Here is a 12826-nt window from a genome sequence, read left to right as displayed (position 1 = left end):
ACTTGCTAAGCTTGTTCTGTAAAGTGATGCGTGTAAATTCTAAGACACAGAACCGAAAAGGGGAAGTGACCATGAGCGTGGAGTGGGCAGTTGAAAACTCTATGCGCACTGTTATAGAATATATCTGGTCTGCATCTAACTTAGTTGTCGGTATTTACACCAAGTTTTATTTGGCATAAATACCCGCAATTAAATTTAGTTGTGTGGACTGGCACTAGGCATATTCGCTTAGGCCTATTTTATCGGCACTGATTTTTACAATGTCATATATAGAATCTAGCCCCATATGGAATCTACAGTGTACCTCACCTCAATCACATACCAAGAACACAGACTCTCACCAAATACAGAATTAGTGATTATATATTAGAAAACAAAAATATGCAGCCAAAACCTGAATTCGTTTTTTGTTCTGTTACCATGCTAGTGTTCCCCTTTCCTCCTGTTTCCTTTAGAACATGGGTCCTCAACTCAATCCTCAGGACACACCAAGCCACTCTGTTCATGGTATCCACAATGAATATGCATGAAATAGATTTGCATACAGTAATAATAATAATAATAAACGGAACTTATAACCCACTCAGGTCTTACAGTTCGGAATGACTCACCTTATAAGATACTGGTCAATTCAGCAATTGCATAGAACCGTGATAGCAATGTGCTAACAATCAGAAAGTAATTCAAAATAAGCATAAGTCCTAACCCATGAGAAAAGGTTACACAGAATTTAAAACACATTTTTTAAAGGAAAAGTTTTAAAATTTAATTGAAACCCTTCATAGGAGTTTGAAGTCCGAATCATAGCTGAGATCTCCTTACTGAATTTTGAAGCCTGAAAAACTAAGAGATTTAGGGGGTTCTTTTACTAAACCATGGTAAAAAGTGGCCTGTGGTAGTGTAGGCACGTGTATTGAATGTGTGCCGGGCCAGTTTTTACCGTATCTACAAAAAATGGGTTTTTTAAAAATGGGACAGGAGAAGGGCCTGTGGTAAAAATGAAACCAGCATGCGCCCCAAAACTGGCCTGAGCCCTTAATGCCACCCATTGATCTAGTGGTAAAGGCTCACACGCTTCATGCATGGTGACAGTTGGCGCATGCCAATTACCAGTGGAACCGGTGCACGTAGGAGGAAAAAAATAAATAATTCCTCCGGGCATTATGGACGTGCGCCAAACCTGAAATTACCGCCAGGAGGGCACACTGGCCTGGCGGTAGTCTTATTTTGGCACACGCTACACAAGCATAGAGCCTACTTTTCGCTGATGGGAGGAAATTGATATTCCCTTTTCTGTAATTTTTAGTAATTTTTGCTATCCTAAAATGATTGTAAAAATAAGATGATGCTAACCTATATAAAACTTTGTAGAGAAAGCAGGGCTTTTTGGTGCTGGTATGTGTCAGTACGCACCTTTTTTTTTCCTTGCCTGCTCATCTTCCCATCTCCCACCTCCCTCCCGCGGCCACTGTTGTTTTTCTCAATGAGCAGCAGCAGTAGGCAAAGCATGGAGTAGCAGTTGGGGGGGCTGCAGTGCTAGGATACACACTGTAAGCTGTGCCAATCCCCTGCCCTGGAACAGGAAGTTGATGTCAGAGGGGCAGGGGGTCAGCAGAGCCAACAGTGCACTGTGGCCCTGTGCCTTTTACTCCTTGATTTTCCTGCCACTGCTGCTCATTGGAAGAAGCAGCAGCGGCCACAGGAGAGATACTGGATGGGAAAGAAGGGGCAAGGAGAGAGAGATACTAGATGGGAAAGAGAGGGCAAGGGGAGAGAAATGCTGGATGGGGATAGAGGAGGCAAGGGAAGATGTTGAATGGGAGAGAAGGGGCAACGGGAGAGATGCAGGATGGGGAGAGAGTGGACAAGGGAAGAGATGCTGGATTGAAGTGGTGAAGAGAGAGGGGGGGGGGTAGATGCTGAATGGAAGTGGTGATGAGAGAGGAGGCAAATGTTGGATGGAAGTGGTGAGGAGAGAGGGCAAATGCTGGATGGAAGTGGGGAGAAGAGAGAGGGGAAATGCTAGTTGGGAGTGGGGAGGACAGAGAGAGCAAATGCTGGATAGAAGTAGGGAGGAGAGAGGGGGCAAATGCTGGATGGATATGGGGAGGAGGAGGAGGAGCAATGCTGAATGGAAGTTTGGAGGAGAGAGAGGGGCAGAGTATGGAAGGGGGAGGAGAGAAAGGGGCAAGCTGTAGGTAAGCACAGTTAAAAGAGGGAAATTGAAGATTGGATAGTAAGGAAGAACTGAATGTGGGCAAAGACAGAAAATAAAATCGAAGAAAGCTGAACGGAAAAGGAGGAGAGAAAAATGACAAACAGGAAATTCTGGCAATAGAGTTAAGAAAAGATGAGGAAAGTAGAAACCAGAAACTGGGACCAACACAATTGAAATGTGGCCAGACAACAAGGGTAAAAAAAAAGAATTTTATCTTTAGTTTAACATTAGTGTGGTAGCTGTGTTAATTTTTTGTTTTCTTTGTAGTTGTAATGAATGGAATATGTCAGTTTTTGAAATTTACACCTGCTATCTTTATAGCAGTACAAGGGGAAAATATTTTTGTTTTTCTGGTGTTATCCTGCATGCCAGAGTCTGGTTTTGGGGGGTTTTAGCTGAATTAGGGGTTCTTTTGTTGGACTTAGGGACTTGTGCACTATTTTCAATAATACCTTTTTATATGTTCTATGGCTGGTAAAATGGGTGTGGTTACCCTGGGGTGTGACTACTGTAGGGGTGGAACCATAGATAGTGACCATGCCCTTAAGGTTGGCCCTGTATGAGTTCCGGTGCCTTTTTTCCTACAAAAAAAGCACTGAGAGAAAGCATGACAACTTAAATTGAATTCTTGCTTTGATTGGAAGCCAATGTACCTTTACATAAAATTGAGATAATCTGTCAGATTTTGTCAAAGAAAAGATTAAGCAGAGAGCTGTATTTTGGATGGTTTGTAGTTCTTTAAGTACTAGTTCAGTACAACCCATGTAAGCTAAATTGCAATATTCAGTGGCAGTGCTTACAAATTTGTCTCATGCATAATCATTGTGGGTATCCTGAAAACCCGACGGGCTTGGTGTGTCCCAAGGACTGGGTTGAGATCAGGGGCATAGCCAGACTTCGGCGGGAGGGGGGTCCAGAGCCCAAGGTGAGGGGGCATAATTTAGCCCCCCCCCCCGCCGCCGCCACCACCACCACCAACGTTGACCCCCCCCCTGCCGACGACCCTCTCGACCCCCCCTCCCGCCTTCAACCCTCCCCTGCCACCACCGTCGCCTACCTTTGCTGGCGGGGGACCCCAACCCCCACCAGCCGAGGTCCTCTTCTTCTGGTGCAAGACTTCGTTCTGTTTCTGTGAGTCTGACATCCTGCACAATACCACAGGACCTCGGCTGGCGGGGGGTTGGGGTCCCCCGCCAGCAAAGGTAGCTGACGGCAATGGCGGCAGCGGGGGAGGGTTGGCGGCGGGAGGGGGTCGAAAGGATCGTCGGCAGGGGGTCCAGGGCCAAATCTGGCCCCATGTAGCTATGCCACTGGTTGAGATCCCCTGCTTTACAGAGATGGGAATGTGATGTGACTGTGTGTGTGTGGAGGGGGGGGGGGGGCGGAGTAGGGCTGGATTAGGAATCATAGGGGATAATTCTGTACAGATTGCCTTAAGTCAGGCACCTAAAGTGTGTGCACTAAAGCATGAATTCTACAACAGCAATTAATCACTTATTTGCCATGATAGAATATTAGCTTAAGTCCACATTTACATGTGCAACTTCAGGTGCATGCACTTACAGTAGCTCTATGAAAGGCATAAATGCTCATACCTAAATGTGTCAGTTACATACAAAACTGACAGTAATCTAAAAGCTTAGCACATAACTGCTTGGCACACCCTTGCCCTGCACATGCCCTGCCCACATCCACACCCTTCTCACAGTTACGTTATAGAATAGTGCTTAAATGTAGTTATGAGTGTAACTGTACATTAAGGCCAATTAGCTGCAATAAACACTGATTATTGATTGTCAGTGTCAATTTTCACCTAATTAGGCCATTAAATTATACACATAACCAGCACTATTTTATAACCTATGTGCCCAATTTTGCGTTAAGTGCGAAAACATGCATGCAAGATTATAGAATGAGAAGGATAGTGACTATTCTTTGCTGTGTTCCATCTGCTCCAAGTTGTCTGGCTTCTTCCTGGGAGAGGAGGAGCTGAGTAGAAGGAAACGGCTGTTCTCTGCTGTCTAGGATTAGAATCCTAGACAACAGGAAAGAGGGAAGTATTATTATTATTATTTGTGACATTTATATCCCACATTATCCCAAACAAGTCTGAGTTCAATGTGGCTTACAATAAACAGTATAGGATAAACTCTGGAATTCGTTGCCAGAGAATGTGGTAAAGGTGGTTAGCTTAGCGGAGTTTAAAAAAGGTTTGGACGGCTTCCTAAAGGAAAAGTCCATAGACCGTTATTAAATGGGGAAAAATCCACTATTTCTGGGATAAGCAGTATAAAATGTTTTGTACATTTGTGGGATCTTGCCGGGTATTTGTTACCTGGATTGGCCACTGTTGGAAACAGGATGCTGGGCTCCATGGACCTTTGGTGTTTCCCAGTATGGCAATACTTATGTACTTGTACATAACAAAAGAGGGTAATACAGCATACACAGATGGCTTTTACTTTCGCTTTCAAGCATACGAGTGGGCTCTCTATAGAGCTGCATCCTCGCAACTGTGGCGAATGGCGTTTTTTAAATTATATGCTGGGGCATCGAATTGACTTCGAGTAGATCAAACTGTGTCCCTTTTTGACCCCTGAGGCAGGCGTTGTTTTGCGCCGAAACACGGCCCGTGTCGGGTCATCAATTAAGAATTTCAATTGTCCCAGTCTTGAAGGCCTAGTGTTGCTTTTTTTGTCCTTATACAGACCAATTCTGGATATCAAAGTCAAGAATAGCCCCTTATGCAAAAGTGAAAGATAGTACTCAAAAAGGTTATTAAGCTGATAATTTCAAAACAATATGGGGAAATAAGACTGATAATTAGTGAGGGATGAATGTATCACTACACACTTTGAATTCCAAGCAGTGGATTGAGGGGCAAAAAGAGACACGAAAAAGTCTGGGCCAGTGTACAGTTTTAAAAATTCCTCAGGTTACATTCCTTTTCATGAGCTCAAAGCACAGAGAGATGAATTACAACAGGAAAAAGTGGGATCAGGATTGACATCTAATGTAGCTACAACAGGACAAAATAAAGAGTGACCTGAAAACTGCCCAGGAGAAACAGAAAACTAAAGAATAGGAATGTCCTGATCTTCAGTGTCCAAATACCAAACTGTCCCATGCCTTCCTTGCCCAGTCTGACTCCTTTCACTTACCTGAGGACTCACTTCAAGCACCTCAGGATGATGGGAAGGATACAGGCTCCCTTGTAGAATAAGCTCCTATCTGGCACCAGAATGGCTCTCAGACTGCTCTGTCCCCTGATTCTTTTGGCCAGTATCCTATGTGTGAGCTCCACCCATGCTTCACCCATATTTAATGCCCCCTTGCAAATAGCTGCTTAACTTTCATAGCATTTATTTTCAGAATAGTGCTTAGGTGGAATTCTGGCATTTATGTGCATACATAGGTCTATGCCAGAGCCGGTGGTGGGAGGCGGGACTGGTGGTTTGGAGGCGGGGATAGTGCTGGGCAGACTTATATGGTCTGTGCCAGAGCTGGTGGTGGGAGGCGTGGCTGGTGGTTGGGAGATGGGGATACTGCTGGACAGACTTATACGGTTTGTGCCCTGAAGAGGACAGGTACAAATCAAGGTAGGGTATACACAAAAAGTAGCACATCTGAGTTTATTTTGTTGAGCAGACTGGATGGACTGTGCAGGTCTTTTTCTGCCGTCATCTACTATGTTACTATGTTATTATGTAAAGGATGCTATTCTAAACATTTCCACACTAATGGGGGCTTAAATGTTAGCACCTGAAAAGGAACAATTCTATAGCAGTTTGCTAGGACAGGAGGATAGCAAAGGCATCCACTCAGGGGTGTGCTGGTAAATTTTTAACAGGCTCTTTCTCCGGACATAGCCAGCTCTGCAGTTGAAAGGGCCAGGGGCTGCCGGGAGGGGGGGGGGGGGGGAGCAACACTTGCCTCTCTCTCCTCCCTCCCTTCGTGTGGCACACTAGGCATACCTTTGCTGGCAGCCAATAAATGGACTGCCACCACTCCCAACGTCTTGCTCTGAGCAGCATGCTGGAACTTCTCTCATATGCTCGAGAAGTCCCAGCCTGCTGCCCAGAGCTGGAAACAAGGAGCGGGGAGCAGCAGTAGTCTACTGTATTTACTTGGCTGGCAGGGCTCAGCATCCCCACCAGCAAAGTAAAAGAGAATTCAGCAGGGGGCCCAAGCCCACATTTTGGGAGCCAGTTGTTAAAGTAGCCATGGAGGGCCCTACTTTAACAACCGGCTCCCAAAATTCTTAAAAACTTAACAACCGGCTCTTGTGAGCCTGTGAGAGCCTGCTCCAGCACACCACTGCATCTACTTTTAGACTATTTTATAAAGACACATGGAGAGGCATTTTTGAAAAAACGTCCAAGTCAGAATTCTGTAAGTTATCTACCTACCTCCTGAACTTTGCAAGTGCCTAAATATTACGCATGTTAAATACCTGATTATGTTAGTAATCTCTAAAGGAAGGAAGCACCTACTTTGTGTTATTGGGGGGATAACATAGTATTCTGTAAGTTATCCCCCCAATATTCAGTCGGCGACAGTCAGGGCTTACCTTCACCAGCTAAATTAGTCCCCAGTATTCAATGCCGGGCCACGTCCAGGCACTGGCACTGGATATTTGGGAGATAAATGTGACACAGATAGGTGCTGGAGCTTATGCGGGCCTGGCCGATATTCAACTGTAACCAATTAAGAGTTATGCAGGTGCCGGCACTGAACATCAGGCTGGCACTCGCATAGCTATTTTTTATTGCTAAAACCATCCTGATCTCCCTTATGGTCTAATACCTCCACCCCCCACCAGCAGCGATGCCCTAAGTCCCTCCCCTCCTCCCCGAACAAACCTCCCACCCCTGATGTCTAGATAATTCCCCGGGCCTACCTGTCTACCTGGTGGTCCAGCAGGGGTCTTTGGGGGCAGGAGTGCAGTCCCCTCATGGATCCATTTCAAAATGGCTGCTGTGATCTCTTGAGGCAGCTTGCAGTACTACACAAAGATATTGCAAGCTGCTGCAAAAGGTCGTGGCAGTCATTTTGACAGGCAGCCACGAGGGAGAGGAGCAAGGAGGTTGCGTTCCTGCCCCCAATGATCCACTAGACCACCAGGGAGACAATTAGGCCAGGGGGTCTATCTAGACATCAGGGGGTGCTGTTTTGTTTGGGGGAAGGGAATGACTTAAAGCATTGTGGCCTGGGAGAGGGGTAGGAGGGAGAGGGTATTAGAGAGGCTGGGAGGGGAATCAAGAGGTTTTTATCCACAAACAAAAGTTATGCAGGTGCCGTTGCCCCAATAGCTAAGTGGTCTAATTTAGGACTGCTTTTAATCTGTCCTAAATTTTGCCACTTAGCTATGAGGGTGCCGGCACTGAATATTGCCAGCACCCACATAACCCCGGACTCCTCCACAATGCTGCTTCCAGTGCCACTCCTGACCTAATCTGCCTTGCCCACTTTTTTTTTGGGCAGTCTGTGGAGATAATATCCACACTTATGCATCGGGAAGCACTTTGAGCAGGTAGGAGAGGCTTAACTTGTTTTGAAAATTGGCCAGTATGTGCATAAGTGGGAGCTTTGCCCAAGTCCTGCTCATACTCTGCATCTGTGTGTGCCCCCCTTGCTAAATAAGCGGGTATTTGCAGAATATAGCCCTTAGGTGCCCTGCTAGCATGTAAAAGTTAGTATTCTAAACATTTCTGCAAAAGGGGCAAATTCTAAAAATGGTGCTCCAAACTTGGTGCTGGAAAAAATTGGCACTAAGCTTGATTCTTGAAAGCGCATGTGTCCATGGATTGCTGTGCCTAACTTTAGGCACCAGACTTACACCTGCTGAAACCTGGTGTAAATGCTGGTGCCTAAGTTGAGTGCACTGAGGCAGTATTCTGTAACAATGCGTGTAACTTTTTGGAACATCCCTGGCACACCTATGCCCCTCCCATGGCCATCCCCCTTTTGCATTATCAGAGTTAGGTCAGGTGCCCTGCCATAAAGCAGAGCGCACAGCCAGTTGCATGCACAAGCCTTAATTGATGCCAATTTACCCCAAATAATTGGTTGTTAGGGTCCAATTATGACTCATTAGACAATTGAGGTTTCAGGTTAATTAATGGCTTGCTATCCTGCACATCAAAAAGGGATATTTATACTGCTTACAATACTAAAAATTAGAAAGAAATGGAAGGAAGGAAATTGTGAGATGGAAAAAAAAAAGTATGGGGAATGAAGAAATAGAACTCCATTATTTGATAGAAAGAAGGGCATTAGCTGGAGGCAGAGAGAGAGGAAACAATTCCAAATTGGCTAGCAGGCCCAGTTCCAAGACGGTTCTAGGGTTGTATGAAGGTATGTTTTAAGGTCTATCCTGAATTTGATCATACATGTACGCAGACAACGTAACAATCTACATCCCATTCAAACAAGATCTACAGGAAATTTCTAATGAAATCAATCAAAGTCTCCATATCATGCATACATGGGCGGATGCATTTCAGTTGAAACTCAATGCAGAAAAAACCCAATGCCTAATACTCACCTCTCAACATAACAAGAACAAATTCACCACCATCAATACACCAAATCTGAACCTTCCAGTTTCAGACACCCTAAAAATTATTGGAGTTACCATCGATCGACACCTAACATTCAAGAACCACGCGAAAAACACAACCAAGAAGATGTTCCACTCCATGTGGAAATTAAAAAGAGTAAGACCTTTCTTCCCAAGGAATGTTTTCCGTAACCTGGTACAATCAATGGTGCTTTGTCATCTAGACTACTGCAATGCACTCTATGCCGGCTGTAAAGAGCAAATAATCAAGAAACTTCAGACAGCCCAGAACAGTGCAGCCAGACTCATATTTGGCAAAACAAAATATGAAAGCGCTAAACCCCTACGAGAAAAACTACACTGGCTCCCACTTAAAGAACGCATCACGTTCAAAATATGCTCCCTAGTTCACAAAATCATTCACGGAGATGCACCAGCCTACATGTCAGACCTGATTGACTTACTACCCAGGAATGCCAAAAGATCATCCCGCACATTCCTTAATCTGCACTTCCCTAACTGCAAAGGTCTGAAATACAAACTAACGCACGCGTCAAACTTTACCTACGTGAGCACACAGTTATGGAACGCATTGCCGCGCAACTTAAAAACGACTTACGAACTAATGAACTTCCGCAAACTACTGAAGACCCATCTCTTTAACAAGGCATACCACAAAGATCAACAAATATGAATATACACAACTCCTCCACATATATTCAGAGCTGTCTTACAATATATGCTTGTTATACCACTATCATGTCTCCCAAGATCCTTCTGTAACACTAAATGTCTATTTTCTAATGTATTTCCACTATTCATGATTATTGTAAGCCACATTGAGCCTGCAAAGAGGTGGGAAAATGTGGGATACAAATGCAATAAATAAATAAATAATAAAATAAATAAATAAAATCGTGGAGGTCTGTGATAAAGTAGGACCCGCAACTGAAAAAACTGAATCGTGTTTGGTGTCATATCTAATATAACAGAATGATGGAATAATCAATAAGCATTGATGAGATGAGCATTGAGCAAAGAATACATGGCAGAGTATATGTGCCAAAAAGGGAGGAAATCCTGAATGTTTAATTTTAAAAACCGAGAGTTACAAACGCATATCGGGAGCACAAGCAAATTTCGGTTCTCAAATCTGGGCACCATAGAATCCAGAGGATAATGTGCATGTAAGTGTGAGTGCTTAGGTTCTAGAATTGCCCCGATTGTGTCTAGATTGAAGGCATGGACATTATTACATAAGTACATAAGTAATGCCACATTGGGAAAAAACCAAGGGTCTATCGAGCCCAGCATCCTGTCCACGACAGTGGCCAATCCAGGCCACGGGCACCTGGCAAGCTTCCCAAACGTACAAACATTCTATACATGTTATTCCTGGAATTCTGGATTTTTCCCAAGTCCATTTAGTACTGGTTTATGGACTTGTTCTTTAGGAAACCGTCTAACCCCTTTTTAAACTCTGCTAAGCTAACCGCCTTCACCACGTTCTCCAGCAACGAATTCCAGAGTTTAATTATACGTTGGGCGAAGAAACATTTTCTTTGATTTGTTTTAAATGTACTACACTGTAGTTTCATCGCATGTCCCTTAGTCCTAGTATTTTTGGAAAGCGTGAACAGACGCTTCACATCCACCTGTTCCACTCCACTCATTATTTTATATACCTCTATCATGTCTACCCTCAGCCGTCTCTTCTCCAAGCTGAAAAGCCCTAGCCTCCTTAGTCTTTCTTCATAGGGAAGTCGTCCCATCCCCGCTATCATTTTAATTGCCCTTCACTGCACCTTTTCCAATTCTACTATATCTTTCTTGAGATGCGGTGACCAGAATTGAACACAATACTCAAGGTGCGGTCGCACCATGGAGCGATATAACGGCATTATAACATCCTCACACCTGTTTTCCATACCTTTCCTAATAATACCCAACATTCTATTCGCTTTCCTAGCCGCAGCAGCACACTGAGCAGAAGGTTTCAGTGTATTATTGACGATGACATACATATCCCTTTCTTGGTCCGTAACTCCTAACGTGGAACCTTGCATGACGTAGCTATAATTCGGGTTCTTTTTTCCCATATGCATCACCTTGCACGTGCTCACATTAAATGTCATCTGCCATTTAGCCGCCCAGTCTCCCAGTCTCGTAAGGTCCTTCTGTAATTGCTGCTTGAGAGCATATTTTCTGAAGTATGCATGTCAATTGTAACTCTGCCCATACTCCACCCCAGAAGATGCTCTACACCAAATGCATCTACAAGTATGTTGATCTTCCATTGCACATATTTTTTCACATGGGGCAATTTTGTGAGGTTCATTATACATGTGAAAACGACTTAATAGTGGGCCTTCGGAAATGTTATGCTTTTTCAGTTTTTTGGGGAAAGGGCATGTGTACAAAATACTCTGAGCTCCCAGAGAAAGTTTTGGAGAAAAGCAGCCCATTTGGGCATGATGTCCACGGTGACTGCTTCTCTTTCTCTGTTTCTCTCCCTCCCTCTCTCCCAGCACGTTCCTTATTCATGGCCCCTTACTGAGTTCTCTCCCTCCAATGTTCTACTCCCTGTAGTAATTTCTTTGCTCCTTCCCAAGTTCTTGCTTTCCTCCTCCCTCCCCTAAGGGCATCCCCCCACTCTATGGCTCTATTCTTCCTCTCCTTCTCCCACATAGCATAGGTATAGCCTGCCTGCTGACTTTGGGGGGCAAAGGGTAAGGAAATAATATGACCAATGGCAGGAGGAGAACCTATTCAATATTAGCACTTACATCATGCTTCCCCCACGGCCCACCTGAAACTATGCCTATGCCCCATAGCCATACAACTCACTCAGTGCAACTTTTGAGGAACTTGGGAACGGGGTTCTCACTGTGCTTGTCTCTTTCAGTCACTGGAGCTGCATCAGATGAAGGTGCAGGCTGCAGGGTGGATCCTTTTCTCCCAGTGGCGGCAGGCAGCCATGCTTTTTTCCCTGTCTGTTCTGTGCTCATGTTTAGGATCCTTTTCCTCTTGCCTTGGCATGTGATTAGTTATTAGCTGCCTTAGTTGGTCCTCAGAAAGAAAGTTCAACTGTCTTCCAGTGGACTCCCTCTGATGCTCTTGTAGACATCTAATGTTCACAGACTGGGAATATGCCCAAGGCAAATCACCATTAACTTATTTCTAGTAAAGAAAATGTGGTTTTTAAGTGCACTTTTCATATAAAATATTTATATACAAGAGCATGAGAAAGAGGTGAATTTGTGCCAGAGACACAAACTCTGTATACATTTCTGTCTAAAAAAAACCCTGCAAAGGAAGTTAATGTTTCATCATAATCATTGTACATTATGATGGAAGATTCAGCCAGTAAGCTACAGTCATGAATTTATATATTAGCTCTTAACCTTGGTAAGATACAAGCTCATACAATGGCAGCAGGACAATTAACTATCAGCGACAGAAAGTATTGAGCTCTCCCACAGTCTTGGCAGACTCATTTCTTTTTAACCTCCCTTCAATTAAATAAGTTGATATGGTTCCTTAGGAAGACTAATTACATTTACTTTTCTTTTGTATGGAGTGGAGGGGCCATTTATGAAAAGAGCATAAGAGTTGCCCTACCGGGTCAAGCTAAGAGTTTATTTACCCCAGTATCCTGCTTCCAAAAGAGAACCTTTTTCAAAAATCTCTACTACCTCCCTAAATGGTTAATCCTTCCTTTTCCCTCTATCTCCATTCTTTTCCTCCATTCCCTGTTCCTTTACACTTTCCTGCTGCTGAGACCTGTATTTCTTTCTTCTTTCCCCCCCCTCTTTTAATCCTTCGTAATTCTCTTTAACTTTTCTCCAGATATGTGGATTATAAACCGCTTAGCAGTGCTAAAGTGTAGTGAGTGAGTATATCAAGTCTTTGTAACAGAAAAATAAAAAAATAAAATACATGTATAGGTACCAGCTATATGCGGCAGGAGCAAACATTTTACAATTGTCAATGTCTAAAACATCAGTGGAAGAGGCTCCTTTCGGAACATAGATGTTTAAGTGCCG

General features: G+C 44.0%; 1 protein-coding gene across 1 annotated transcript in view; it reads right to left on the bottom strand.

Moving 5' to 3' along the window:
• LOC115472486 (hyaluronidase-2-like) overlaps positions 1-11788 on the bottom strand; it is a 55699-nt gene extending 43911 nt beyond the window's left edge. The window contains exon 1 of the mRNA XM_030206777.1: positions 11628-11788. Within this exon, the coding sequence (XP_030062637.1) occupies positions 11628-11788 (161 nt within the window). The remainder of the gene's footprint in view (positions 1-11627) is intronic.
• Between the last annotated feature and the right edge of the window lie 1038 nt (positions 11789-12826).

The sequence above is a fragment of the Microcaecilia unicolor genome, chromosome 6 (assembly GCF_901765095.1).
Source record: "Microcaecilia unicolor chromosome 6, aMicUni1.1, whole genome shotgun sequence".
NCBI lineage: Eukaryota > Metazoa > Chordata > Amphibia > Gymnophiona > Siphonopidae > Microcaecilia > Microcaecilia unicolor.
Note: the sequence above shows the minus strand (reverse complement) of the source record. Positions and strands in the feature narration are given on the sequence as shown.